The sequence below is a fragment of the Anguilla rostrata genome, chromosome 5, assembly GCF_018555375.3.
Source record: "Anguilla rostrata isolate EN2019 chromosome 5, ASM1855537v3, whole genome shotgun sequence".
NCBI lineage: Eukaryota > Metazoa > Chordata > Actinopteri > Anguilliformes > Anguillidae > Anguilla > Anguilla rostrata.
The window spans coordinates 2641249-2667955 of NC_057937.1; the positions used below are offsets into that span (position 1 = coordinate 2641249).

At 44.7% G+C, this 26707-nt stretch overlaps 1 protein-coding gene across 7 annotated transcripts in view; it reads right to left on the reverse strand.

Annotated features, from left to right (window-relative positions):
• adgrl3.1 (adhesion G protein-coupled receptor L3.1) overlaps nt 1-26707 on the reverse strand; it is a 220295-nt gene that overhangs the window by 19717 nt on the left and 173871 nt on the right. For 6 of the 7 annotated variants that reach the window (XM_064334585.1, XM_064334584.1, XM_064334583.1 and 3 more), the window contains exons 14-18: nt 25896-26072; nt 15639-15848; nt 13535-13755; nt 10191-10257; nt 8420-8511 (exon numbers count right to left, since the gene is read on the reverse strand). In XM_064334585.1, coding sequence (XP_064190655.1) covers nt 8420-8511; nt 10191-10257; nt 13535-13755; nt 15639-15848; nt 25896-26072 — 767 coding nt within the window. The remainder of the gene's footprint in view (nt 1-8419; nt 8512-10190; nt 10258-13534; nt 13756-15638; nt 15849-25895; nt 26073-26707) is intronic. The other variant, XM_064334582.1, reaches the window with a different exon arrangement.

Consider the following 26707-nt stretch of genomic DNA (forward strand, 5'->3'; position numbering starts at 1 on the left):
TTAGGGGGGTGGCACACGGAATTTTGAGGAGTAAAAAAAGCCAAAAAGCGGTGCTCGGTCACTCTAGTGCCATCGGTATGTTCTCCCGAGCAGGTGCTTCCCTCGCTTAAACCTGCGATATTCCATCCTACGCGCATCCCAATAAATGCCGACATGTCTGGCGCCGTCTCCTTAAAGCACGAGCTGGGCAGGTGCACGGGAAGAAAGTGATTTATTACATTAATGAAGAGAACGTGTAAACGATCCCGTACCAATCCAAACGGACCACTGAGGATGGCAATTAAACCGGTGCAGTTGGCTCCGGTACGAATGAGGCTACATACAGGGGTAAAACAGGACGGCGCTGGCCTGGAGCGGGGAACGTTTTTCTCACGGCCAGATTAGGATTAACATAAATACATAATGAACGCTGAAACTTATGAGTCATTTGATAAGTCATCGCCCACCTTCCAAGACGCCTCTGTTCAGACTGTACCTGGACTAACTATCACTACTCTACAGGGCACTCTCAATATAGGATCACCCTCATCACTTGTATCCTTCTACTTCCATGTTACACATGTACCTCCATCCAGAACTTATAATGCACTTGCATCGTTATCTTGATGTTGTAGCTCGCTGTCTTGCCTCCTAGTATGACTTACTGTAACATTACTCCCAGACCTAGCCTATGCTTACTGTGTGAAATAGACTTAATGTGTTCATGGCTATGGATAACTGTTACATAATGAGTATTGTGCCTTAATGGACCTGTGTTTTGTAGTTGTTCCAATGACCTTCGGTATGCACTTACTGTACGTCCCTTTGGATGATAGCGTAATGTAATGTAATGTAATGTAACCAGTGTTTTCAGCACAAATAAACCACAATTAGTCCTTTCCATTGCCATTGCTGTCAAGGTATGAATCGTTGCCATCTAAACAAAGATGATTAATTAAGCTTGTTTAACGTCTCACGCGCAACACTGTGCTCTCACCCAATTAAGGAATTCTGCTACTGCGAACCTCTAGACCCTGCCAAGAGAACTGGAACAGAACTGAAAAAGGAAAGAGAGAAAGAGTTTTTTTTTTTTTTTCCCTGTGGTATTTTTTTTTCTTTTTCTGAGGGAAGTAGTGACAGCAATACCAAGCCCCGAAGAGTCAGATCTTTGAAGATCACCATTTTTTTTCTTCTGTTTTCCTGTTACTGAGTGCCCGGTCACATTCCACAGCACTCACTGCTGAAATCTTCGCTATCGATTTGGGAGACCGAAGCACGTGATGCAAAAAATGGCGACTTCTTATCACCCCACAGTCTACTAGTCTGGCTCACACAGACATGAGTCAGAGGAAGACCATTAGGGCCTGATTTACTAGGACCTTTAGCATGTTCAAAACCTTTCAGCACACGCAAAACTACACAGTAAAATGTCCAGTATTAATTCAACTCTTAACAAACAACATTTGGTCCCACATTCCAGAGTGGGACCAAATGTTATCTGTTGAGAGTTTAATTAACACTGTTAGAGCAGAATTAACATAGGACATTTTACTGAGTAATAACCTTAACAGATGCCAGAGCCTTAACAGATACCAGACCTTGAGGCTCATCCACACACTGGAACAGAGCCTTAACAGATACCAGACCGTGGTGCCCATCCACACACTGGAACAGAGCCTTAACAGATACCAGACCTTGAGGCTCATCCACACACTGGAACAGAGCTTTAACAGATACCAGACCGTGGGGCCCATCCACACACTGGGACAGAGCCTTAACAGGATGAGCCACCCAGCAGCCCATTAACAGCTGAACCAACAGCTACACAATCAACTCAATCTGTCCTATTAAAATGTATTAAAACATACCCACTCTTTCTTGTATGTCCCAAAATAGAAAGAAAAATACCCGACAAAGCTAATGTCACAAAATAGTACTGAGGTAACAAAATAAATTGGGGGGGAAAAAAATAGAAAGAAATAAAGCAACAAAGCAAGACAACAAATTCTTAAGTTACTTTTGGGATTTTAGATCTCACATTGCCAGCTGCAGGAGAAGGCCCCCATTAATTATTATGACAGCGCGGGGGTAAAGAAAGCAGAGAACACATCTCCAGGCAACAGGGCATCGGGAACACCTGCCGAGGAGTGTCTGTCCTAATGACTTCAGCGATTCCCGCTTCGCTCGTCCAAAAAAGACCGCCCGAAAAAAAAAACCAGCATCAATTAGCGCCTGTCCGTTTCAGCCGCGCTGCAGCCACAGCGGCAACGCTAACACGAGCACCGAGCTTCATTAACTTCAGCAGCTAACCTGTCCTCGCCCATCACAGTCAAAATGGACGCTAGCATGACGTAGAGTGTTGCCCCCTCCCCACTTACAGCGCTACTGAGCAACTGAATTAAACAAGCGTCACATTTTTCTACACGCGACAGATATTACATGAATTTGCATGCTGCTTCAATTCCCAGGAGACGAAACGTCAATTAAAAAAAAACAAAAATAAAAACACAAAAACACTCGTATAACTCAGAGTGCACCCGAGTTACTCCCGAGTTAGACCCGAGTTAGACCCAAGTTAGACCCGAGTTAGACCCAAGTTAGACTCGAGTTAGACCGGAGACCGGCTCAGGCCTTTCAGGAGCCTCAGCACCTCCGCGGCCTGGCACGCCGTTTACGCTCTTATCCGACGCACCGGAGGCCCCTCAACGCTCATTCTACGCGCGACGCTCGACGCGACGTTAAGTCGCTCACTTTCCCGCCATCTCAGTCACTTCACTTCGCCGGAGTGGTTCCCGTGGAGACGGTGAACGCGGATGACACTCAAGGTGTGCTAACGAAACGCTAGCGACTCCTCGCAGCGCGCGGCCTCTGAATAAAGGAGACTTAAGTGCTCGGTGAGCAAAAGGCTTTGATCGCCCCCCAAGCGCTCGCTCACAAACCCCTCATTTCAGCAGCGACGGTGGGGTGACATACCGTGAGTACAAAAAAAATAAAATACGTTTTTTTAATTTATTTATTTAAATAAAAAAAAGAATTTATTCCCATCAAAACCCTTGAGTAAATGCGCTACAATTTCGGCTGAATAAAAAAACGCAAGAAGTACTTTGCATGCGTTTGAAAGGTTGATGAAGGCTGCTGGAAGCGAACGGGAGCTATTCTGGAATTTTGTTTTTTATGTGGGGGAGGAGGGTACAGGGTACCATTTACACATATTATTTGACTGAGTACAGTGAGCTCCATCAATGTAAGAGTAGTGACACCTTTAAGCCATTTTAGCTCTATATTTTTTTAGGAACTGTGCAAGTGAGCATGACAACGGCAAGCTGAAAGTCTGGACTTTGACTCCAGTGTTACTGTGTCGCTTCACACCCAGCGCAAAAAGGAGCTGGTTAATTAAACAGACAATTTCCCATTTCAAGACACAACACCGTGCCGTCTTATAATAGGCGGTGTTGACAGCTGCCACGTTCGGCGCAGCCGGAGCAAAAGAGCAAACTTAACGTGCGTCGTGTTCAGAACCCCCGCCTCTCCTGGGCGAATCAACCTGTACAGGAAAGAGCTGTGCCCTCCCCCCGAAGGGAAAACGTGAGAGAGAGGCATCGAACACACTGTGAAATCTTGAAATTTTTTCAAAGTCAGCCAATGAAGTGCTTTGAAGCGGTGAGTGACAGGCGAGGAGCACCAATCGAATTTCAGCTGGGGGGGTCAATGCCCACCCCCCTGACCGGCAAGAACGTACCACAGGGCTTCATTCATTGGTCCTCATTCACAAAACGTTTCTTAAATTATTCTTGCTTTTGTTCTTCAAAATGTTTCTATGAAAATCCAATATGGGATTCATGACACATGCAGACTTTTGCTTTTGTGCATATCCCAGGTGTATGAGATAATGAATGCTCACTGCTTGTAAATTTTATGCGCAATCCTGTTCATGTGATTAGCATAAGGAAACAGCCATAAACAAATACAGATTAAAAAAAAAAAATATGAGCACTGAAATGTTTGTGGAAGCTTTCTTACACACAGTTTACAATCAAACATGATCGTACGCACAGTTCGAGAATGAGGCCCATTGTGTCTACAGCACCACTGCCCTTAATTTTGAGTCACACATCTCCGCATCTTGATCACATTAAACAATGTTCTTAATTGAATTCAGTGAATGGAAACCTACTGATTAAACCTACATTAATATTTATAAATTAAAGGCAAATCTAAGTAAAAGGCGATACTCCAGCGGTTAGAGTGAATCAGATTCCTAAAAAATCAGACATTTTTTTCCACAAACAACGCTACAAAAACAAACAAGGAAGCTAGCATAAAAAAATAAAAAATAAGCAAACCAACACACAAACACAATCAAAATAATACTGGGTGGGGGGGACTAGATTTCCACAGCCAGATAGGAAGGTAGGGGAGAGACAGCACAAAGCACCCAATCCGAATGTAATCATTACATTGCGATTGGAAAATTGGACCTTACCCGTGGCATTCAACGAAAAATAAAAACCACAATAATGAAAGCTGAAAAGGCAGGAAGGGGAAGCAGACAAAAGAAAAGATAAAAACAGACAGTTAAATAAGAAACGGAATAAGAACACAAACATGCAAGGATTGGGTCATAATTTAAGGTTCAATGCTACGCTGTATGTGTAAAATTCAGCAGGCATTCTTCGGGAATGGGAACATTTGCAATACACAGTAACCTTGAATCTTTGATAGAAGCAACCTAGGTACAAGGATCTTCTGTTATCCTTTTGTAAAATATTTGGACTTCTCCAAAATGTGAATGTCTAACTGTTTATGTAAGCCTAAGCCACTTCTGAGAGAGAGAGAGAGGTGAAAAAGTGTTGGGTTTATCTTGAGTCTGCTTCTCCAGCCGACCTTTCACCTCTTTCTGTATTCCGTGAGCCTCGATCTGCGATCGCTACACCAGAGCGATACGTGCAGCCGATGGGCATCAGAATGACCCCGAGGTCAAGGGTCACCCATGAGGTCGTTGGTGTCTGAGGAGACGAAAACTTTTTTACGTCGCTGGGTAAACGCTACGTAGGCTGTGCTGGAAATGATTTCAGTCCGTGGGCAGCACCTCACACTGAGGCCTGCTGTTTTAGCAGGAGGAAAGAGGGGCCCATTGCTGGGAGAAATCTGACGTGGATTTTAAAGGCTGTGTCTGCTTGTGCTCCTGATTTCAGGACCTCATTTTGGTTTGGGTCTTCAGCGCATAAACCCTTTATTTCCAACTCCCCCCCCACCCCACCCCGAAAAAATAAGTCTTCAACGTGAAGGGTGACATTTCTCCCATTTCAGCAGAATCCGTCATATGACAAGTCTATGACTCACAGGTCACCCCTGTCTACGGGCAGAGGGGTAACTATATATGTTTTATCCAGACAGATCCGTCCTTCTCCAGAACTACCGTCCTTGTTACCGCATGACACGTCACGAACAGCGAGGGCTGAAATCTCTCTCTCGGAGAGCGATACAGCAGACAGCTTTAACAGACCCCTCTGTGAGCATTAGACAGAAGCTTCCAGAAAGTGGTGTGCGGTGACCTGAGTGGACGTTCTCTCCTGCAGGAAGGCACCGATAATGGTTTTAGGGGGCGCAACCTTCTTCAACAAGGATCGTCGTTTGGGCTGCTCGCACTGTCGACAGACATCGTTTATTTATTTACAGTACGGGGAAAGCTCAAACTTGGCAACGTGCACGGCAACAGCCGAGCATCTTGGAGGGGGGGGGAGGGGTCAGAAAAAAGTGTCGGAGCTGAAAATATTCAACTCCGGGTAAAACATCAAAGCCAATAAATAATTTAAAGACGCTACGCTGGTGGTTATTTGTCATGTTTTATTCAGAGGTGTGGATTTATAAGCGTCGTTTTTGAGGAAAGAATCGGGAATATTCAACACGAGAAAATGTTGAGAGAATAATTCAGTCCCTTTCCTCTCCCCCTGAATTTTGAATGCTCCCTCTGAGGCGCTACCACACACACCCAGAGAGAGCCGGTGGAGGAAGCTGATCTGCTCGAGAACTTGCGCAGATCAATGTGAGATTCAGTCGTCTTTTACTCCACACTCTCCTGACCCCCCCCCCACCCCACCCCACCCCACCCCCCCAGATGGATGGGCCTCTCTAATCTAATGAATGATTCAGCTGCAGTATGTGGTTATTATATAGACTCTTCCATTGCGTATTGATTGCTGCATTCAAGCAATTTCTCTGGTAACTTTAAAGCACTTTTGAAAGGAAATGGTGTCGGTGCCTTTCCGGTAGAGTGTGATGGCTGTGAAGCGGTCCACCAACCATTACAGACATATATTTGTTTTGTTTTTTAATTTTTACATCTTTGTTGCTACTGCTTGGTTTAGATGACTGGTTTTGTAAGTATTACACATCCTACACATTGCATTATTCTTTAATAATATATATGCAACCACAATATTACAGACAACTACTCCATGGAGCAATGTGCAACATTTAGAAAATGTCATATAAATATAAATCTGAGACATCTAAGTTCAAAAGTAAATCATTAGATTATCCAGATACTTACATAGAGATGTGTTCTCCTTGTTCCAGGGCTATTAAAAATAGCTACTATTTCTCATTGATAACTAAAAAATGAATTGGAATTGCCTGAAGTGAAAAAAAGTCTATGGATATACTGGAAAACAAGTCCTGTAAACTATACTGAATTAAAAGGGAAAATTACATGAGGAATAAACCATGTTTGTACTTTTCAATTAATAGACTGAATGGTGAATTGGCTTAGAGCACAGATCGGTATAGATTACTATTGACAATTGATTGTGGAGTTAACTGTGTGCTCTGTGCTTACTGATTGGTTGAGATCCATATAAAAAAAACAGAAAATGTACTAAACTTAAGAGACTAAATTCCACTGCCGCATGCCTTAACCAAACTGAGTATCACTTCCTAATTAAAAGGCTGACCTACAATACTGCCAGAGGCTAAGAAGGCTATTAGAATCTATATTACCATAAGCACCACACTATTTATCCAGCAGACCCTGAAAATAGATGCTGCAGAATAAGACTTCTTAATACTGAGAGACTGGCCTGCCCACACTCAGTCCATCATTAACAGTGAAGTCAAGGTCAAAGTGAAGGTCAAGGTCAAAGTCAAGGTCATCTTCAAACTAAGCCTGGCTCTGAAGTCTTCCAGAACATCTCTGCCATCTTCGTGACATCACATGACCTCTGCTACTGTTATAATGAGCGAGGATGTGGGAGTGCAGCGTGAAGATGAATGTGCCTGTGCAGCATCACAGTACCTGTGCAGCATTATTAAAAGGCTTTGGAGGGCTGTGTACGCTAGAAGAGAATGCTGGTAAAGGCTAGATCGGTGGTAACCAACCCTGTTCCTGGAGATCTACCATCCTGTAGGTTTTCATTTCAGCCCTAATTTGGTACACCTGACTCGTCAAATTAGCAGCTGAACAAGATCTCTGGCTGTTGAATGAGGTGTGCTGTGTTAGGTTTAGAAAACATACAGGACAGTAGATCTCCAGGAACGGGGTTGGTAACCACTGGGCTTGATGGACAGCCCTCATCCATTATCAAGGAAAGGACTGTCTGAATGCTCTCTAAATGAATGTGAACTAATGATGACTTACACATCCCAAACGACAACGGATGCACAACAATGGATGCCACTGAGTGAATGTCTTCAATGTAGGTCTTGGCCAGACCGTCCATACAAGCCACATACAGTACATACGTTTACAATACAACTACACAATACATACACAGAAATGTTCATCATCGGTACTATACCATCTGTATCTCTGAATGTTCTGAAAGTTGGAACCAATAAAGTAACCAGGGAAACAAATATAGGAAACAATGACAATTTTCTAGGCTATACCGACTGTGTCTTCGCAAACAAGATATATAATCTTTCACTTAACTTTTATTGGCTTAACTGTTCTCAGTTCTTCATCTTTTTTTCTCAGATTAAAAAAATTCTTTTCTTTTAGTATTTTGCGTGACAGCACTGATATGATGACGAGCCCACCTGCTGCCAGAGAGGTTACGGAATCTTCGAGATGCCGGAATTCTGTTAAGAATTCTGTCCCTATAAGTCTAAACCAGCCAAAGGTGGGCGGGTGTCTTATTTTTTTCGACTTAATGACTTCACAGACAGAGCAAATCACTGCCAAACACTAATAAGAGATAGCACGATTCCGGCATGAGCGTAGGTGGCCATTAAGCAAATTAAACGGGCAAGGAGGCTGACATTTACACTGCGGGGGAAAGCATTATTTATATATTTATTTATTTGGCAGTTTGGTTCATATGTGCTTGTCTTTGTTTGGCTTTCATTGACACTGGTTAAGATATCACTCGCGACACTGTGGTTTCTGGGGAGAAAAACAGAGGAATGATCATAAAAAAGTTTGCAGAGGGAAAAGCCTTACTTTATGTTGTCCAAGCAGCCCGAGTCGGGCTTCAGAATGGCGGTGTGGTGGAACATTTTGTAAAGAGCGATTCCGAGGAAGATCACGTTGAGCTGGAACACAAAAAAAAAAGAAATGAAGATCTGTGGAATGACACTGATAACCTTGTCGGGGCTTTATTTATTTACATGCGCTTTATCTTCACTCTTGTGAAGGCGAGTAAGGGCAGCAGTGGGGGGAAGTCCAATATTACTGCTGTCCAACATCCACCGTTCCAGACAAACAGGCACTCATTACAGTAAATGTGTGTCCACGGAAAGTAAACAGACATATGAGTCAAAGAAGATTGGCATCAGACAAAATAAAACAAAAACAAGGTACAGTTTCACCATTTCCATGCCCCCCTGAGTCCACATTTACTATCTCAAATAAATAATAGCCTAATAGACCATTTCTGAAGCTATTCCTCAGTGGGGATTCCGATGCAGCACTCTGCGGAATACAGGGCACATCTCCCTGGCTGTCTGCGCTGTGAGTTCAACAGGAACGCAGTCACTAAGTACCCGGTAATGGCTGGGTCAGATTTCACCACCCCATACGTACAGTACAGCCACACACACACACACACACACACACACACACAGTAAAATGCTCAGCATTAAATCAACTCTTACAGAGCACATATGGTCCCGACCGGAGTTTAAATCAGCACCTTTCTTTGCCGTGTGCAGTACCGTAGATTCAGCCACCTTATGCTGTCAAGCACTGTGAACCAATTAAAAGACTTTGCTTGCTCTCCATATATAAAAAAAGACTTGCTGATTGGCTAAATCGCTGACAGCACAGAACTGCTCTCCTGCCTGTTATGGCCCTATAGGAGACGCAGCTATGGAATGGAATTTTTTTGACGTTTTTGCCAGGAATATGCGTCACGCGTGCCCGTTACATTCGGCTAATTAGCGAAACGTGCAGAGCTCATCGGCGGCAGCACCTCTCGGTGTGACTTCAGCACCTCAGGACTGGACTGCCCTTCACCACTTTCTCCAGCTTGTCTATTTTTACCAGTACAGTACCTGACTGTAAAAGACCATCTGAGATTTAGCATTTACCCACAGCACAAAAAAGCCCCATTAGATATCATTCTCCTCATAGCGCATTAACAGGAGAACTGGATGAAACAGAGAAAAGAAAAGGACTGCGCATGTGTGTGGGTGGCGGTGGGGCTGTGAGTGAGTGAGTGAGTGTGTGTGTCTGACTGTCTGTCTGTCTGTGTGTACATTAATAGTCTGAATCACAAATACAATAATTCTCTCAGAAACATGACAATCTATCACAAAAAAAGAAAAACTAAAATGTAATACAATTCTGCTTCTCAAATCTAATTTCCAAATAGCAAATTCACTCAGATGATTTCATTTATTTATTTATTTATGGATTTTTTTTAACCATGCATGAAAATGCATTTCATCTCAGCGTGCAGACGCTGAAATCAATCTTAATCTCCAAGCAAGACGACTTTTCTCTTGAATCGCAAAGAACATTCACCCTGCGGTAAGACCCCACGCCTCTCAGTTGTCTCAGTTGTTTGTTAAAGTGGTGAAAAGACTTTGTCCTGGCGCACCAATGATGACCACACCTGAAAAATGGCGATTCAGGAACGTCACACAACACAAGCGAACATGACTTGCAATCCCAAGGACACTCGTTTGAACTCGAATGTTGGGGTTGCTCCTCCACGTGATTGGTGCAACTCATCCCGAGGGGTAGGCAGGGCTCGTTCTGATTGGCTTACCATGATAATCAAGGTGGCCGGACCAATGAAGCTCCAGATGAAGTAGGTGTCTAGCCGGAGCCAACACCTGTAATGGAACATAGGGGAGAAGACAAGAGATGAGCTGAAGCACTGCATCATGGGATATGCCTCAGGAAGTGAGACAGAGAGTAATGAAGGCTTCCGAACGTTCCACCCAGGGCGGGGAAATATTAGAGCGCTTGCTCATTTAAATGCTAAATTATGGAACCCATCTTCGACAGCACTTCCAGAGGAACACGATAATTACCTCTTGAAGGCAAAAGACAGAAAAAAATATGGCACTTTGGAAATATTTTATCTTGTTCATATGTCTAAATATAAAAACACATGCATATGCTGATAGACAGACAGACGGATACACATACTCTCACAAATATCTACCCCACCTTCACACACACACACACACGCACACACACACACACACACACACACACACACACACACACAATCATTCTGGCTGTTTAATGAATTCCTGTCATTTACAACCAGCTTAGTGAGAAGACGCTACCAGAGGAAAAAATTAATGCCGTTTTAATCCTTCCGTCGACCTCTGAAATGCTCAATAAAACAACGTGTTAGAAAACTCCTAGCTTGTGGGATTTAGAGCTTATCACTGCCGAAGTCGCAGGAGCTGCATTGGAATGTACTAGAACCCCATCAATGAAGCTGATTCACGACCTATATCTAAATTATTAATAATTTAATTTCCTGCACATTAAATAGACCTCCATCTTGCGCCTCAGGAAACTTATTGTCCTACTCTGCCACCATTTAGCGAGACACAATTGAAGTGACAGTGTGTTAACTACACATAAATTAAAACTTAAAAAAAAAATCCTGACAAATGTTTAGAAAGTATGTGGTAATATTCTGAAAGGCTGATTTATGGGAGGACTTCTCACAATTGCAGTAAAAATACAACGCTGCAGGTCAGAAAACACAAACTCTGGGGAAACTGGATATTTCAGGCCACAGTGGGGAGCAAGCTTTCTTCCAAGTAATATATTTCAAAATAGCCATTTCATTAAACATATATTAATACATTATTAAAACATTATTAACAAGCATTTCTGTGCTGGATATTAAAAAAACATTCTTACCAATAAATACCCTTACAAAAGATTTTAAGACAGGCACTTAAAAGGCTGAAGAAATTCTTGGTTGCATTAACTGATGTTCAGACTGCATTCATAAGCGGTGACCAGTGTCTACTCTAGGGCGGCAGTTGTGAAAAATTCATTATTGCTAATGAGAAGCACGGCTAAACAATCGATTGATCTTTACGGCATTAATAGCATTGTCTGCGGTTAATGAATGGAAAGCGAGTAGCAGGATGCTCGTGTGTGACTGCAGGAGCCAGCAGTGCCAAGCTCCCTGAGCACCAGAAATGACAGGAGAGGAACACACACACATACACACACACGCGTGCACACACACACACGCAAACACACACACACGTGTACACACACGTGCGCACGCACACACAGACAATCAGACTGCGTTGAGGAACAGTCACTGTTAAAATAACATTCTACGGCTTGTTTAGGCTGGGGGTGGGGTGGCGGGGGTGGGGGGTGCGGAGCATGGGGAGGGGGGGGGTGCAAATCTGTGCAGTGGCACACCCGTCCCACCTACTCCTTGACACGTACTCATCCCACTGCCTGCCTGCCTATTTTTGGAGCCCTCTCTTACCGAGAGGCTTTTCTGTCACTCCTTCCTGTCCCATTAGCGCAGAGCAGGAAACATGAAGGGTGATGATGTGTGGCGCAGAAGCGATGGCGGCAGGGGGAGGTAATCGGTTCTTCGGCGGCGCTAAAACGCGCGCAAGCTAACGGGCTATTTTCTGAGGCGCAGGAACGCGTCGTGTCGAGACGGCGAGCTAACGTGACGCGTCGCGACGGCGGCTAAGGAAAGTCACCTGAGAGGTGCGTGAACGCGGCAGGAAACGAGCGCACCTGCAAACAGGTAATACCCCGCACCAGGTGGGCTCATTCCAGGTGAGTCAGCGACGGGGACATCGCGCTCAGCAATGAACGCACGCACGCGAACGCACTCGAAAGCCACTTTTGTTTCCCGCTCTTTTTTTATGGAAGCTTTTGTTTCCCGCTCTTTTTTTTAATGGAAGTTTTCGTTTCCCGCTCTTTTTTTATGGAAGCTTTCGTTTCCCGCTCTTTTTTTAAATGGAAGTTTTCGTTTCCCGCTCTTTTTTTTATGGAAGCTTTCGTTTCCCGCTTTTTTTTTTATGGAAGCTTTCGTTTCCCGCTCTTTTTTTTACTGAAGGCCCAAAGTTTAAAGATTAGCTCAGACGACGCGCCGCGATATGAACAGCGTCTCCCGTAAGACATCGAGCTGCTGTCGCACTCGGTCCTCGGGGAGAGTTTGACAACAGTCGCTTTGTAAAAAAAAAAACTCCGACGTGTCAATTAATACGCAGCTTAATTCGCAGGTTCACTTCCCAGGGAGGACACTCTCTTGCACCCTTGAACAAGATACTTAACCCAAATTGCTTCAGCGTACCGTACATCCAGCTGTATAAATGGATATTATGTAAAAATGCAGAAGCTGTGTACGTCGCTCCGGATAAAAATGGCTGCTAAATGCCAGTGATGTTATGTAATAGTCTGGCATGCGTAATTTAGAGGAGATCAAGTCTAGAGAAACCTGCTCACTGTTTCCCAGCTTTCACCTGGATTTTACCATGATTTAAAGTGTTTACACTGCTCTTTCAGCTCCTTGACAAACCGTGCCTGTAAGACCTAGTCATGCTAATCCTTTTTGATGGAGACTGACAGTCCTTGATGCTTATACTGTTCAGGGCCCATTTGTGTGGAATGTAATCATATTCAATCACATTCAACTGCATGCAAAACAGGAACCCATAATCCACCACGCACTGTATAGAGCAAACATAAAAGGAATTATACTTTTTATATTACAAATGATATCCTTTCCCGTGAGATGCTTAATCTAAACTATACTTGCACAGAGTAATAATGTACCTAGTGAACAGGAGAGCAAACTATCATGGTTTAATATACAGAAACCAGACCTGGGACAAATACGTATTTGTTTTTGATTCAAATACTTTTCTGCGCTCTGTTGATCTTGCCTGGTGTAAGTGAGCCTGCCAATAATGCCCAGAAGGCGGGGTTTGCACTTTTTGAGAGTATTTCATTGGTTCCCATACACCAGACAAGATCAGTAACGCGCAGAAAAGTATTTGAATCCAAAACAAATACGTATTTGGGCCAGGTCTGACCGGAACGCGATCCGGGACGCCGGCGCGTGGAATGGGGGGGGGCACGCGGGCACGGGGTACTCACACGCGGTCCGTCCCGTAGCTCTGGTAGTCCACGGCGGCGGACACGCCCACGATGAGGGCGGGCACGCCGTAGCCCACCAGGTAGAAGTACTTCCTGCGGGAGTGCTCGCTCTCGAACACCTCCACCAGCATGATGTAGAGCTGCACCCCCTCCAGGAACATCCAGGTGAACGCCGCCAGGAAGAAGAAGTGGAGGAGCGCGGCGAAGACGGCGCAGGCGATCTGCGGGACGACAGAGAGCGTCACTTTTTCCCGCCGCCCTGTTTCCCCCCCGGCCCCTGCCCCCAGCACCGGGGGGGGTGGGGAGCGGTGGGGCGGGGTGGGGGGGCTAGTGGCATAACACGCGCTCGAATGCACCACTTAACCTGCTTCGCTCTAATCTGGCCGACGTCCAGCAGCACACAGTAAACGGACGCGGTTTGTTCTCATTACAAAGCCTCATGGGAGTTCTGTCACCTCACCTGCATAACCCAGCTCATTTGTATCTCTAAGCTTTTTAAAAATATATATATTTACATGTATATTTAAAAATATACATACTATATATTCAACTGTAGAAATCAAATAAAATCAGTTAAATCGTGTAAATTACAGCAATGAAAAAGTCTCACTTCAGACGAATCTCTGGTAATCGACTGATCTCGATTTCCCTGTGGATATGTAGGCTTAAGCCAGGGATGCAGTGGTGATGTTTTGAGCATTTTTGTTAGAGTTGGTGTTGGTTTCACAGCCTTTGACTCGAAATGAAAGGCTTCTTGGAAAGAAATCCTTGTTGTGCGCAGACGCTGAATAAAGCCTATCACATTTAGCACCATGATAAACCTTCATTCATATACGCCATGATGCTTCCATGACACGCCGCAAACGTAAACCAGTGTTTACCTAACAATGCTAACAGTCTGAATGCGTTTCTTTTCCCTTCAGTGAATTAAAGGGAAAAAAAAATCACATATTCATCGCAGAGAATGAAGGTGAAAATATGTCTAAAAAGGTAAACACACATAAACAACGATCTGTGCTCCACAAAGCAGGTTCCGCCTTTGACTCAGTGAAATCTCCAGCACACCGATGCTGAATCGCTGATCCTTCAAAGACCTTCTTTCTGTTTTTTCAATAGCAGGAAAGTAAATACTGCTCTACGGAAGACATTTCTGTGATACTGTGTGGATATACTCCACTCCTTTGACATTTGCCCTTGGAATAAAGTGCAAGTAAAATAATATACGTTATATGTTCAGCCTCAGGGTCACATATGTGACATCCCACTCACGCTTTTTCCCTGTGCTACACCAGACAGACAAATCCCATAGTATGAAGAAGGACGGATTTCTATTGAAGGACGGACAAAGCTGAACAGTCTTATATATGTGCAGCAAAGATCTAGCTCCAAGCACACAGAATGAGTAAGGTGAGCCACACTCTGCAAAGATGCACATGACAATGATGTTATTCTGCATTAATATACAAACATTTTTTAAAAAGGTCTAAGTAGCGATGGAACTGAAGCATGTGCTCCCCTGAAGCATACTTAGGCCAGAGACTGTTTTTTTCCCCACAATAAAGGGTGTGTGCTACTGCCAGGGACCTAGAAGCTATTCCGAGAGAGCTGTATCTATCTCTGCACACAGACCACGGGCCTCTGTCTCATGCCTGGGAAGAGCCGGTGCGGCAGTAATCCAGGGAATTCTCCAGCGCTGGACATAAACCTGCAACCCCTCCCCCCTCGTGGGACAAAGCCAGCTGTGTGAAAAAAATGTTTAAATCACTTTTTCTTTGGAGTTTCTTTTTGTGCATAAGTAAGTGTAAGAGTGAGAGTTTTTTTTTTTTTTGTGGATTTGTCACTGTTAACTGTAAGTTATGGCCAGAAAAATGGCATAGAGCAGGCCTCAATCCACTCACCATTTCTCTGTAAATCTGACTCACAGGTCACTGAATTTACCAGAGAAAAAAAAATTGCCTTAATTGCATTAATCAGGATTCAAAGCTAACTGACGTTTTTAGCGGAATCCGAGCCGTAGCCTGGTGTTGGGCCCCCCTGTCCCGCCCCGCCGCCGCCCCAGCGCCCCCCCCCCCCCCCAACGTCGGGCTCCGCGGCCCAGACTCACCGGCTGATCGGCGCGGTTGATCCCCAGGAGGAAGAGCGACTCGGCGACGAAGAGGCTGATGCACAGGTTCTTGTGGATGGTGTTGCGGTCGCTCTGGAGGCCGCGGAAGAAGCAGAAGGTGAAGATGCAGATGAGCAGGCAGACCAGCGACAGCAGGATGCCCACGTAGGTGATCACGTCCAGGAGCAGGTTGTGAACGGGGTCGGGGTTCTGCAGGAGAGAGAGGAAGAGGAAGTGCTCGATCACATTCGCTGGGAAGGGTGGGGGGGGGGAGGGGGGCAGGGGGAAGAGCGGTGGGATTAGCGATCGATAGCCCGGATGGTTACCTCGTAAAAACGACCAAGGGGGGCAGAAGTCGTTTATGTCCGCCGACTGACGCGACAAAAATAAAGTCGGCGAAATAAATTTAGCGAAGCCGGCTAACGACGCCTTCAATACCGCCAACACCGCCGCTCGCTGCCTGTCGCGTCCTCTGAGAGACGCGAAATGCGGACCGTAAATATCGGCTCGCTTACAGGAGCCTGTCGTGCCGTAAGTTCTTTTTTTTTCTTTTTTTTCCTTCTTTTTTAACGGCTGTAATTAAGGCAGATTTACGGCTAACCTTAATGAACAGCGCAGTCGGCTCCATTAAATCAGACACGTAAAAAATAATTAAACCCCGTCCCGCTCCGAGCTTGTGATCCACGCGGCATGGAAACAGGCGCACAAAGGGAGATTTCGCCAACCGCGATACCGCCATTACACATCGCAAAGACGGAAAACATCACAAAACCCCGTCCGGTGGCGTCAGCTCCCACGATGCCAAATGACCAAGGATATTAACTCCAGCCCCCATTGTGGGTTGTTGTGAACTTTGACAGAAAAAAAAAACAAGACTGATAATTATTTTAAAAATAATTTCTGAGCCGCATTTTTTTCTTTTTTCTTTGGCATAGAATTGTGAGCATGGCAATGAGGCCTTTAAATCTCCTTTTAAGCCACCACAATGAGCACAAGAATGAGCGCCCCAAATATATGCATTGTTGTATGGACACTACGTAAAAGAAAAGAAAAACAATATATATGTCTGCACGAATGTCTGTATCTGTGTGTTTGCATGTGTGTGCGTTTACTATACAGTATGTAAGAATGTCTCTGACTACTTACCCGCATTATATGTGCATTATGTTAGTACATTACATTACCTTTGAAAGCAACAGAAAGCACACAAGATAACCCCATACTTACCGCTTAAACAAAGAACACCAAGAAAACGAACTGGATAATCTCAGTGAAAACAGACATCCAGATATCTAGTCATCACTTTTCTTTGAGTGGATTTCTGGGCCACTTTCATGTAATGGCTGCTTTTTTCCCTGCCAAACCATCTATCGCTGCAAAATCTTACTGTATTTCTCTGAACCCTTGGAAGAGCACGTTAAAATCACAAAGATATATCGCATATCCCTTTACAGACAAAAAACGCACTTCTCTCGACCCGCCAAATAACTTCAACAAAGCAAATTCCATCGGACTGAGAGAACATACATTGTAGATTTAATTTTGCAGACCTGTTGCTCTATAGCAGAGACCGTAATTACAGCTCTGTTTACAGTCTTTTCTGTATTTCTGTTTCTGCATCAGCACATTCCCCAGTGGCACCACACATCATATTTATGCACTTTCAAGCCACCAGTCATGAATAACCTCTAAAGAACCTTTTTTCTCACAGGCCTTAAATCAGACTTTTAAAGGCAGGCAACAGTCCCCTTCATATGCAGAGCAGGAAAATAAACTGCTGGGCTGCTGAGGGCAGTATGAGGCTGTGTGGCATAGCGGAGTAAGAGGTTGCAGGTCCGAATCCACCCTTGAGTGATCTGACCGATAGGCATCAGTGAATGTATTTGGACATTGCTACACGATAAATGTGGAGTACAGCATGAGGCTGTGTGGCATAGCGGAGTAACAGATTGCTGGTTTGAATCCACCCTCGAGAAAAGCGATTTGCCTGAGCGGCATCAGTGAGTACATTTGGAACTGCGCTCTACCACACTGCTTATGATACTGGGCTGTAGATTTAATTCCCCAGTGGGGCACTGCTGTTGTATCCTGGAGCAAGGCACTTCATCTTCCTTCAGCAAAAAGAGAGAGTAAATAAATAAAAAAATCCCCTGATGAGGTCACGGGCTCAGGCAGAATAAAGCCATTCAGCAGCAGCTGCCCTAACGAGCTGGGAGTTCACTGAGCAAAGATCTCATATCGCTGTACAAGATGCTCCACTCACCGCAGGAGGCAATAAAGCAGGCGAGGTAAGCGCCTGTACGCGAGCTGATAAATCACCTATCCTAACGTTCATTGATGATTTTGGCATTGTGTACAGACACAGTAGGACACGCCAAGGCGCCCCCCCCCCCCCTCCTGCGCGCGGGCCGTCCTCCGGATGAAGGTAGCGCACATCGGCCGCCGTGCGCCAGGTCACACCGCGCTGAGCACCGTCACCGGCTCCATCCATCAACTCTGTACCCCCCCGTTCCCCCACCCCCTGGCCGGGGGAGCACTTCCGCACCTGTGATGGATTTACTGCCGTCCCACTCCAGTGTTCCTCCTCCGGGGGCAAGATGATCAACGTGACACCACCGTCTGTGACCTATCCAAACCCAACAAACCCCCCCCCCCACCTCAAAGCCCCGCTGCTGCAGACCAAACGGCTTTTGTGTCTCGTCTAAATTCCTCCTCTTTTTCAAGATCATTTAAAAAGTTCCACGCTGCTTTTATGTTGCAATAGGTGCTAAACTCATTACGGCAACATTTTACTTCTACAAAAAGAGGAAAAATATAATACTCAGGAACCATGTTTAAATATTCTTCTTCTTCTTCTTCTTCTTGTTCTTCTTATTATGTACTTTCTTAGCTGCCACTCTTGCACTGTGCTATGTTAAACATTAAAAACATTTCAGCAATAAGTTTTAAATATTCGACCAGGCTAATAATATGCTACAAAGCAGCTATTACAGAACACAATCACATAATTCAAAGTTTGATTTAAAGGACATGTGGAAAGCTTCCTGATTGGCTCGTGTAGTCAACAGCCCTGCCAGCATCCTGCTTGCCCATTGTGCTGCTAGCTCTTCCACTGATTGTTCAAACATTGACTTGGAAAAGTTTAAAAAATGTTTTTATTTGAGCGTCTGAGTTTGTGTCCTTAAAACAGGGTCTGCAGCCCATCTCTCTCAGTGTCGGGGTAATTCAATCACGTAGCTTAATCCATACTTGCGGTCGTCTCTCGGCATTACTGACAAAAATATGACACCTGATGTCGCTCTGAGGGACACACTGAGTCCTTTCTAAGCCTCACCTGTTCCAACCAAACTTGCCTCATGTAAAATATCACATTTAGTGCTGTTTTGTGTCACAAATAAAACCTCCTATCTGCAAAAAAATGAACAAAAAAAAAAAACTTCTATTTTCAATTCACCTTTGAGCATTATGGGTTTTTCATCTGGGCTTTTGAACCAACTTTATTACTTGTCAAGATATGAAACTCTGACAGTACACATAATCTGAGTAGGAACTTTCAATATGCGTCAGACAAAAAAACAAAAACAAAATGACCAAAATACACGACACTAACAATGTATGATATGTGTAATAATACAGGCTAGGTTGAGAAGGAATAAATGCAGAAATAAATAAAAGAAAAGGTTCAAATGGAATCAGAAATCAGTTGTTCTCGAAGAAGATAAAGTTGCTTATAACAGATTAAATAAAGCCACCCACTGCTTATGAAAATGGTTTGGCCGCACAGAGGCTGTACTTTAGGGTTCATATATGATCTACTGGAAAATACGTATCTCACAAGATTGCATAAATATGAACGGGTTCAATTCACATTCGTTTCTGAGGAATTCTTCTGATCAAATCTTTGTTTCCATGGCACGTGCTTACAGTGTCTGACGTTCCAGTAGCACCTTTTCTCCTGAGTCTAGCATAGGCCCGAGAGCAACTGAGGAACTAAATTAAATCACCGATTACGCAGCAAACTGAACAGTGTTCATTCAGCTTAAACAGAGCTTACACAAGTCCAAAAGGGATCAAATGTATTTTATCAGACTAAAATATACTCCATCAGTTTGACAATTTGAACAAATTTTTTTATGGATGCTGAAAGAAGTGTTACACAGTCAACTGACGCTATACAATGGTCCTGGAACGAGACGAGATGAATGTGAACATCAGGCCTTGTTATTTTCACAGTTCATAAAGCCAGTACTAGAATAAATACAGCTGGTTTTCGGTACCGCGTAGCTGCCAAAGTGTTTTCACCGAGTGTAAAACGTTTTCATCGAGTGAAAAATGTCCTTTGTGGAGGACGGCGGTTTTCACCCCTCTTTCCACCTCTCCTCTTCTCGGTGTTCCCCTACGCGACTCTACGGATGACCGTTTCCCTCCCTGCAGGGCTCCCAAAAAAAAACTGACTGCAGTGGAGTCGTGAGTCTTCCATTCCGAGACAGAGAGACCGGGGGGAGGGGGGGGAGGAGAGAGTGAGAGAGGGGGAAGAGGGAGAGGGAGACAGAGACATAGAGGGTGAGAGAGGCCCGACCAGAGAGAGAGAGAAAGAGAGCAGGGGTGAGAGAGAATGAGAGAGATAGAGAGAGGGAGAAATAGAGAGGGAGACCGAGGGAGAGAGAGAGAATGAGAGAGGACGAAAGAGATAAATGTTAAGTACGTGCTAAATGTACAGAAATGTAAAACCGAGAGAGAAAGAGAGAGAGAGAGAGAGAGATGGAGTTATTTTCACTGACACACAGTAGAGCAGAGAGAGATCTGTTTTTCCGGTTTTTGTTTCCAGAAGAGTCCCTTTGGAAACCTTAACATCATAAAGGCTGCAGCTCTCTGACACACCAGACTGCACATCCTCCTGTGCTACCCGGAGGAGCACACATTTCACACACACGTACGCAGTGCATCTGAACCTCACGTCTGAACTCCTGAGCATCAGAGTGTATTAAACTGGCAGCACGTTAAACTTTACAGCGGGATTACCTCAGAACCTGGACCCCCCACCCCTCCCCTCTGCAAATGAGAATGTGCTAATCTACACCGACAGGCGCTCTCTGCAGGGCGGGGGGGGCGGGGGGGGCGACAGGCTAGCTGTGCGCTGCAGCTCCATCGCTGAACACGCTCCAGGTAAGGACACTTTCCACACCCCCATAACACCCCCTATCCCAGATAGAGAGGGCTCATTATAATTCCAGAAGGATGCGCAGAGCAACATTCTATCAGGGGGCCCCAGAATTCCTAGCTACACTCCTGGGTCTGCTTTTCCCAATTTTCACAAATACTTCAATCCTGGATAAACAAAGCAGTGGTTTTTAAAAAATTATTATTAGACATAGTGATGACTGAAGGACGTTGTTGAAAATATTTCTAAGAAATGAATAAAACAGCAAAACAGTCATCACTCTGCTGCATGACCTCAACAGAGAAGCTTCCAGCTGTACCGGTCCGGTTCAAAGACAGCACCCCGATGTTAAAAAGCAGGCTCCCGGTGGGACAGGAGGAAGAGTCTGTCATATTCACACTCTACTCAGCAGGGTTTCTGCGACCTCTCGCCCAATCAGGAGGCAGGCTTCACAGACGCCAGCTGGCCACGGCTGTCGAGCGAAACGCACTAATCTGTAAGCAGAGATTCCTCTGTGATTCGGTGCGGCGGCGGCGGGGGATTCTGGGGCGTTTCGTTTGGGAGGGTGGGTGGGTGGGGGGGGCTCTTGGTTCTGCCCCTCCCAGTCGAAGGTCACCTTCAGGCCGGAGAGACGGGACCCTACGTGGGAGCAGGCGGAACCCAGGAAGCGGGAGGAAGCGTTCCGCCCCGTCTCGATCCAGATGTTCGGGGGAACGCACGCGGAGAAGAAGGCGCTCACCCTGGCGCCCGGGGGCGCCCACGTCAAAGCGCCCGGGTAGCGGAAATGCACACGCAGAGCGCAGACAATGCGCAGACTACAGCTTCCTACTGTTAAAAGAGAACACTCTCCCTCCAACCTTCCTCTCAAGCTCTGCCACACACACACACTTTCTCCGCTTTCAAGTTCAGACTCCAAATATGATTTCGGAGATAATGATCAGTTTCCTGTGCATCGGTTCGGTTATCAACTGAGGATGCCTGGAAGGTTCCTTTACAATTTGATGCCTCTTCAACAAGGCGCTATTCAAACCATCTGAACTGCATGCTATTTTGATCTCCTCAACTGCCGCTCAAGTACCATTCCTTTACCCGAGATAAAATTCTGGTTTGATGAAACTGTTGTGGAAAGGTTTCACTTTATATCAAATAATAAAAAAATGTTTAAAAACCATATTAAATATTTAGCTATAAAATATTAAAACAAATATTAAAACAATAAAAATGCAAATACCTAAAAAGAATTGTTAATACTGTTTATGAGCTCTTGATTTTATCTGCTATATAACTTTATACAGAATCCCTAAAGATTTGTCATACAAATTACAGTTCTTTTAAAATATGTATTATGACATCATAATTACAATCACATGTTCCACACTGAATTATGGGAAAGTGGGGAGAATGTGGAGACCAAAGTGTGGAGCGTTAGAAACACAGGATTCCATTTTTTCTCGGTGAACTGTGGTTGGTGAAGATTGAAATGGAATTTCCATATGTGCCAAGTTTTTTTTTTTTTAACGATGTCAAGCTTCGCATTTTCTTCAGGTTCAAGGGAATGCCTCCACTCAAAGATGAATGGGAAAGGGAAAAGGTGACAATTAAGGCAAAGAATAATGAATTCCTGCGATAAAAGCTATGCCTTCAGGTGGAAAATCAGTGCCTACAGCAGTGTAAAAAGACCGCATTTTTACCCCGCGCTTTTTATTTGTTTGGGCGCAGACTAAATTCATGTCCTCATTTCTACGATTGATGAACGAATTGAGAGCGAACTGAAATAACACTTCCTGCAATCTCATTTGTTCTTTTAGAAAATAGCCGACTGAATGATTACAATAATGCCTGCTATAATTTTCCCTGCAATGTAATTGAACGCTCTTCAATTAGGGTTACACACATGCATTAGAGCCATATGCAAATCTTTTGTGTTTCCATCTTTAGACAAACGCATAATTGCTTTTTCATTCATATTCATACATCACTTCGTCCAACGCATGCCTTTTCACAGCGACAAGAACATTTCATTTTGACTCATTCTCACTGTGTTTTAACACAAGCTTTCTTGGCCTATGAATATAATTCCACTCCTATAAGAAGGCAGGTCTGAGGTGGTGGTGTAGCGTAGTAGTTAACGTAGCGGTTAGCGTAGCTAACCGGGCTTGCAACTTCAACACTGTAGGTTTTGATTCCCAGGTGGGGCTCTATCGCTGAAACGTTTGAGCAAAGCACTTAACCTGAATTACTTCACCAAATATCCAGCTGTACAAACGGTTTGTATGTTAAAAAAAAAAAAAAAGTAATCTGTGTAGGTTGCTTTGTGTAAGAGCGTGTCTGCTGAATGAATACGTTTTTAAAGAACGACTCTTATTCGAATCAAAATGCCAAAGAGAAGTCCTTAACCCCAAGGTAATTTATCACCGTTCCGTGACATATTATTGGAAAAAAGGGAACGTAAGTGCATTAGTGCATATTGTGTTTCATTCATGGGAACGAGGGAGGTGATGGTGAATACCAGTGTGCTGAAGTGCAGTGTGGGTAATTTTTTATAACCACAGAAACCCATGCAGTTACTGGATCCTAGGAACTTGGAAACCGTCCCATTTTTTCTTCTTCCCCCAATCTTTTTTCATATGTTGTGTTGACAAACGACAAACAAAGGGCTTAACATACTGTGTATGTGTGTACTGTGTTTGTCATCCGAATAAATGTGTGCAAAAAAAGAAAAAGTTATTAATTACACGTTTTTTTAAACGTGATTTGGACGCACATAAACTGCCGCCGTGCACCGCGTAGCGCCTTAGCAACACACGCCCTACTCGTCCCCGTAGCGACAGTGTGAGAACACCAACCATCCAATTGGGACAGGCATTATAGACTACCTCTACTCTGCTGGGACTAAATGCCGGTGGGGGAAGAGGGGGACAGGGGGGACTGAGAGCGGGGGATGGGGGGGGTGGGGGCTGGGCTTCAAACGGTCCCACGGCAGAGCGCTTTCACAGGCCTCAGCCGTCCCAGGAGAGGCCACCGTGACAACGGGCATCCCAGCATCACTCGACAGGAAGCGAGCCCTGCTCTGCTCTGCTCTGCTCTGCGCGGAGTCCCCACATCCTTCAGTCCATCACCATGCATCCTTCATTCCATCCATCACCACACATCCTTTATTACACACACACATTCTTTATTCCATCCCCACACATCCTTTATTCCAGCGCCATGCATTCTTTATTCCATCCATTGCCACACACCCTTTATTCCATCCATCCCCACACATCCTTCATTCCATCCATCACCACACATCTTTTATTACACACACACATAATTCCATCCCCACACATCCTTTATTCCATCGCCACACATTCTTTATTCTATCCATCGCCACACACCCTTTATACCATCCATCCCCACACATCCTTCATTCCATCCATCCCCACACATCCTTCATTCTATCCATCCACACACATCCTTTATTCCATCACCACGCATTCTTTATTCCATCCATTGCCAAACATCCTTTATTCCATCCATCACAACGCATCCTTTATTCCATTGCCACACATGTCAAGCCGTCTCGGACACAGCGGAAGCAACAGAGAGAGACTGAGCCGCACAAATCCAACTCCCTCTGCGGTCTGCGGAACGAACGCGGAGCAGTGTTAATGCTTTTTTTAATGGCTACGCCCTTTCACCTCGCTTGAGATAAATTCCGTGACAACTCCGGACCCGTGGGACATTATAAAATGGTGATATAATCAAATGCGGATGTTTTAACATCCTGACACACAATGCAGGACTGGCAATTAGCTGTCAGTCTGATAATTTTGTGAAACAACAAAGAAGACTCGATAATAGGTAAAGGTGAGAATGTGATTAAAAATGATTTAGATCCAGATCACCAACATGCCAGCAAAATTAACTGTCTCTGCCAATCATCATTTTAGGAGGCAAGGATTCTGAATTCATTATCATTCCATCTAAATTAATATTTATGAATTCATCTTCTTTGAAATTAGAAACTGTCAAAGTAGCTGCCCGGATAACGCTCCTTTGGTTTTGAACTGTTCTCGGTTGATTCTCCGGTCTTGGTCAAAAGGCCTTGCGGGCCCGGTGCAGTCTTAGGCCGGTTTTTTTCTTCTTCTTTTTTTTAACGCTTAGTATGCAGATCGCCGTGGTTACGCAGATAAAACGGCTCTCTTCCTGACGGGGCGGAGAGCTGGAGCCGCTGTTTCATCCCCCTAGTCGCTCTTTTCGGCTGTGAATGAAAAACAGCCGGCCGGCCGCCCGGGAAGAGCGTCCGGGGAATTTTGGGCGCGATGAGAGCACGCCCGAGATCCAAAGCAAATCTTCTCTTTGAAAAACACCTCGGCTTTTTTTTTCTTTTTTTTTTCCCCCCTCTCCGAGATTCTCATCAATGTTCTGTAATGCGTGTGATACCCATCTGGGAAACCTTTTTCTTTTTTTCTTTTCTTTTTTTCGTGTGAAATCTGCCAAACAACAGCATCAATCTCACTCCGCCGAGACTTGTACAAAAACGGAAAGGTTGCAGCTGAGGTGGAAAAGCGCTCGTTCGCTGATTTGCATGCCGCGCTGTTTGATGGAAGGGCACGCGCCTTCCTTCACCGAGAGGAATGCGCAGAAAAGTTCCTCTCTTCAAGCCTAAGCACAAAGCAGCACTTTCTCAATTAACCTTGAGCATCAAACTTAAAGTTTCACTTTCCTCAACACTTACCAAGCAAAATGCTAATTAAAGGAAAAAATGCTAAGAGCAGGGACGACACGACTCCAGTCATACTGGAACTCTCATTGGTTCTAATCAAAAGCCTCGCCTGCCGAAGTTCGGATAACTGGGACCTGAGATAAAACCAGACGATTTACACCACAGTACAAAGCACGGCAGTAGTTCAGTCTAGAAGAGACAGCTGGGTGTATGAGTTTCTCTATATCACTGGATGACAAAAAAAAAATCCCATCTTTGGTTTGAAAGTAGAATGCCTGGGTGACCATAGAAACATGTCCCTGAAATTCCAAATCATGACACAAGGAAGAGCCACTGCTCTTCCTGGCCAACATGGACATTCATTAGCAAAGAACAGAAACCTCACCTTCACCTCCACATGAGCCATCAGGACGGCGAAGTTGGTGAGGTGCGTACAGGAGCAGGTGGTGTGGGTCCTGTTGGTGCCTAGCAACCTGCAGTCTTGGGTTGACCAGTATCCCGTCATGGTCCGCTTCGAGTAACTCCAGAAGGAGCAGTTTGGGTTGAAGTTTTCTTCAGACTGCTGAGAAGGGGGAGGGGGGGGGGGGGTAATGACAATGACTGGGGCCTATTCACTCTGTGGAAAACAGTTAAATCACATGACCCCCGCCCCGCCCCCCACGCTTAATAATAATTAAATTTGATCACTACATTCAGTTATGTTCCAAACAAAAACTGAAGCCATGGTAGCTTTAAAAGGGAATTTTAGAAATTCCCGAACTGCCTCAAACATCTCGTCCGTGATCCGCTTGTAGAAATGAAAAACCTCACAATCCCCAGGAAATTGTTCGCGTTTAACCTCTGATGCTTCGCATGGCCGTTCATGACTGACGGTATTCAAATTTCCACAAAAGCCTGGCTATAAATCATGCTGCGTCTCTTCCAACTTCTCATCAAACCCCTCAGCGTGCAAAATCAACAACCCTGCCCTCAAATTTCAGCATTATAGAACAAAAAAAGCTTCATTCGCACAGTAACCAGCACACGTTCTGACCATGTGCAGTTGTTATTCTGCAACTGATTAGTGAGTACGATAAATAAAACTGATAAAATAAGAGCTGTGTGCAAATATGCACATGCAGGCACTACAACTGAATCAAATTCAAAATGGATGACTGAACTGAATTTTTTTTGAATGCGCTTGTTAAAGTGGGTTTT